The sequence below is a fragment of the Nuphar pumila genome, chromosome 17 (assembly GCF_984573655.1).
Source record: "Nuphar pumila chromosome 17, dmNupPumi1.hap1.1, whole genome shotgun sequence".
Lineage (NCBI taxonomy): Eukaryota > Viridiplantae > Streptophyta > Magnoliopsida > Nymphaeales > Nymphaeaceae > Nuphar > Nuphar pumila.
In genome coordinates this window covers 2804163-2808408 of record NC_143265.1, presented here as the reverse complement: position 1 = coordinate 2808408, position 4246 = coordinate 2804163, and the positions used below count along the sequence as shown (strand labels likewise).

Genomic DNA, 4246 nt, shown 5'->3' with positions numbered 1-4246 from the left:
TACTTTCGAATTATCATTTACTTTCAAATTATTACAATTTCTTCACGATATTACCAAGATGTTAACACTTTTTTAGAATTTTAATTTATTAAGTATTTTTATTATTTTTATTTTATTTCAATAATTTTTCTCACCTTTTTGTTGTTCCAGCCACTAAGGACACAGCCAAAATATTTAATACTTTCAAGTTACACCTTTTTTCTCATTATTTTTGTTCTTCATCACCCTCTTCCTTGGGAACCTCATATCTACATGTAGTGTGGGCACAAATTCAAAATAGAACCAAGTTATAATAAATCCAATATTAAAAGGTTTGGCAGGTCTAGTATATCCTTACCACCTTTGCCTACATAATTGCAAGGGTCTATGCCTAGGGCCCATTGATCATGCACAATTACAATATATGCAGCTACCACTTTAGCAACAACACACAAAATTATTATATATATTTTTTAACAAGGTCAAGTATGATACATTAACAAATTCACGCATGTTTTCTTTGGGACTATGATCAGGTGTAATACATAGGGTTACAATCTATGTCACAATGATTCGTGGATACGGGTTTCAAAAAAATAGGACACAAGGACATAAAAAAATTTAACTTTTAATCAATAAAAGACTTTTTTGATATTTAATATCAAAAATATATATTTTTATTGAAATAAAATAAAAATATTAAAAAGTAATGACTGCACTTGTCGACTAGCCCGAATAAGCATGTGTTGGTTCGGCCACTAAGGGCGTGTCGACATGTGCAGTCATTACTTTTTAATATTTTTATTTTATGTTAATAAAAATATATTTTTGATATTAAATATCAAAAATAGTCTTTTGTTGATTAAAAGTTAAAAATTTTCATGTCCACGTGTCCTATTTTTTAAAACCTTCGCGTCTTGGGTCCTCGTATCCATGAATCATTGTGACATAGATTGAAACCCTATGTAGTACACCTGATCATAGTCCCAAAGAAAACATGCATAAATTTCAATACAATTAATGTATCATACTTGACCTTGTTCCAAAAAAATATATAATTTTGTGTGTTGTTGCTAAAGTGGTAGTTGCATATTGTAATTGTGCATGATCAATGGGCCCTAGGCATAGACACCTTGCAATTATGTAGGGCAAAGGTGGTAAGGATATACCAGACCTGCCAAACCTTTTAATATTGGATTTATTATAACTTGGTTCTATTTTGAATTTGTGCCCACATCACCTACATGTAGATATGAAGAGAGGGTGATGAAGATCTGAAATAATGAGAAAAGAAAGTGTAACTTTTTTCTGAAAATGACTTCTGTTATCCAACCCATTCCTTTTGTTGTCCAACCCATTCCTTTTGTTGGGATTAGCAGTTTTCCCCACCTTTGCAAAGCATGCTTTCTAAGGCACATGTGCTCAATTGTGTAATAGAAATTTAAGGAATGAAATAAAAGAAAAAAACAAAAAAAAGGAAGAAACAAACCGCCTTTTGAACATAGAAATGTTGTCAGAATCGGTTTTTAAACCGATACCATTCAGATGATAGACCTGAATTGAATTACCTTTCAGTATTTTGATTTTTAAGAAATAAAAAATCAAGAAAAATGATCTAAAAGAAGGAAACTACAGAAATAAAGAAAATGATGTCCAATAAAAATATAAAATATGCATTTAAAGCTTTAACAATATAATGGCCAATAAATATCATAATTATCATTAAAATAAAAATAAACTACAGAGAAAACAGGTGATTCTCAAGGAAATCGGTGAAGGGTCTGTTCAATTCCAATCAGTTGATTCAGGTCGACTAGATTTGATTCTGAAAACATTGGATCAGAGTCAAGTAAACCAATAATTTCTCTAATTAACCAGCCTATCTTTCGAAAAAAAAATCTCTATTTAACATGGGCATTCAGTTACCATTAGTCTCAGTTGCTTGGACATTTATCTAAGAAAATAGACTGCCCCATTTGGGTATTTCATAAAAATAAAAATAAAAAGTGCCAAAACCAAGTCTCAGTTTTACAGTCTCTGTTGAGAATCGGATTTCAATGGGTTGGTCATTTCATTTTCTCGTAAAAATGCCAGTAACACTACAAGAAAAATGTGGATTAGTGACGGATGCTATCCGTTGCTAATCCATCACTAAACAGTTTAGCGATGGATAACGTCCGTCGCATATTTCTTGTGGCTAATTAGCGACAGAACTGATTTGTCGCTACTTCCATCGCTAATTTGCGATAGATTAGCAACGGATCATGTCTGTCGTTAATCCATCACTAAATAAGCATGAATTTAGTTTTACGACGGATTATATTCCATCGCTAATATGTCACAAAATTTAAAAAAAAATAAAAAAAAAAATCAATTGTATTCGAATGCCACTGGAAATAATCCATCGAACTCCTCAGTGTAAATCTAATGACACTTCTTTGTAACCATAACTCGTATATCACCATATAAAAAGCATCAAAATCAATTGTATTTGAATGCCACTGGAAATGCTTTCTGACCCTCAACACATTCCTCTGCAATCTCAGATACTCTTCCAAACTCACTCCCTGTAGAACTCTCTTCAACAATGGAATGTCTAATGTGGCAACAATTAGAGAGAAGCTCTTCCAATTGATTATATCATCAAAGGGGAGATCATAGTGGTTAGAAAACAATATTGAAATTAAAAGGAGACAAAAAGAGAAAATGAATTAGCTAATAACCTAATACAGTAAGCAAGTCACGAGGAAGAAATTGAGAGAAAACCAGAGGATTACTATTCTTCATCGCGCTTGCTTGCTTCTTTGATCTCATTGATGCCATCATCCTGACGAGATAATATAAGATGGGATTTGTTAATAAGGGAAAAGAATAAAGAAACCAAAACCCTAACAAAATTCAAAGAATACGGTAAAACTAAGGAAAATAAAAAATGTAAAAAACAAAAGAAAATTTTACCTGCATATCAGACGTCCAAAGGGTGAGGTTGTCCCGGAGGAGCTGCATAATGAGGGTGCTATCCTTATAGGATTCCTCGCCCAACGTATCTAACTCGACGATTGCCTCATCAAACGCGTAAGGAAAAACCCAAACAAAGATAAACAAGAGAAAAATGCGTGAAACCCTAACCCTAATCAAAGGACCTGGAGAAAAGGAACAAGGAATTTAAGGGTTTTTGCAGCAAAATCTGATAAAAGATCGGTCGGATCCGATGATCGCTCACCTGTTTCGCCAAGGTGCAAGCCCGATCCAACGAGTTCAAGATCTCGTAGTAGAAGACGAAGAAGTTGAGGGCGAGTCTGAGGTGGATCGGGTGCGTCAGAGCCAAGTCAGCATTAGCGATCTCCTGAAAACACCAAAAAACAAAGAAAAATCACAAAAAGAACTCATAAATCAAGCGATCGAAGAGGGACAGATCACGAAAACACCTAGAAAACAAAAAAAAATCACAAAAAAGATCTAAATCAAACGATCGAAGAGGGACAGATCCCTAAAGCACCGAGAAAGCAAAGAAAAAATTGAAAAATTATCCAAATCAAGCGATCAGAGAGAGAGAGAGAGAGAGAGAAAGAGAGAGACCTGGGCAGATTTATAGGCAGAAAGGGTGTTCTCGGTGGCCTCCTTCCGCTCGGCGCCGATCTTAAACTCGGCGAGGTAGCGGTGGTAGTCGCTTTTCATCTTGAGGTAGAAGACCTTGGAGTCGGGGGCGGTGGCTGAGGGGACAAGGCGGTCGTCGAGGAGGTGGAGGATTCCGTCGCAGATGGAGCAGAGCTCGGACTCGATCTTGACGTGGTAGCCGCGGATGGCTGATACGTGGTCGTCGTTGCCGCAGCTCTCCTCCTTCTGCTCGATGGAGGATATGATGCGCCAGGAGGCCAGGCGCACACCGATGACGTTCTTGTAGGTGTCGGCCTTTCCTGGGGTGAGTGTCCATTCGGGCCACCCCTTCCTCTGAGGGGCGAACATCCTCTTGAGGCCACCCTCTTCCCCGTCAGGCCGATTTGGGAGTAATCAGAGAGAGGGAGGAAGAATTTCACGCCCTAAGGGGGTCGTTTTAAATCGAACAGTAGCACCGAAATTTTTTCATCGCAAAATCCATCGTAAAGTATGACGGGTTTTGCGATAGAATTTTTCTGTCGCTACTTTCGTCACTACTTAGCGATAGAATTTTTCTACCATAAAATATGTTGCTAATTTCAATTTTAAGGACGACTAGTTTTCTCTAGCTAATCCGTAGCTAATTTGTGACAGAAATGATTCGTCGCTA

General features: G+C 36.7%; 1 protein-coding gene across 1 annotated transcript; it reads right to left on the bottom strand.

The window, feature by feature from the left end:
* Positions 1-2755: 2755 nt before the first annotated feature.
* Positions 2756-3945, bottom strand: LOC149811363 (14-3-3-like protein). The gene is made up of 4 exons (XM_089993859.1): positions 3559-3945; positions 3203-3325; positions 2938-3054; positions 2756-2806 (listed from the first exon to the last, which is right to left on the bottom strand). The coding sequence occupies exons 1-4, from the start codon at positions 3943-3945 to the stop codon at positions 2756-2758; spliced, it is 678 nt and encodes a 225-aa protein (XP_089849985.1).
* Positions 3946-4246: the final 301 nt, after the last annotated feature.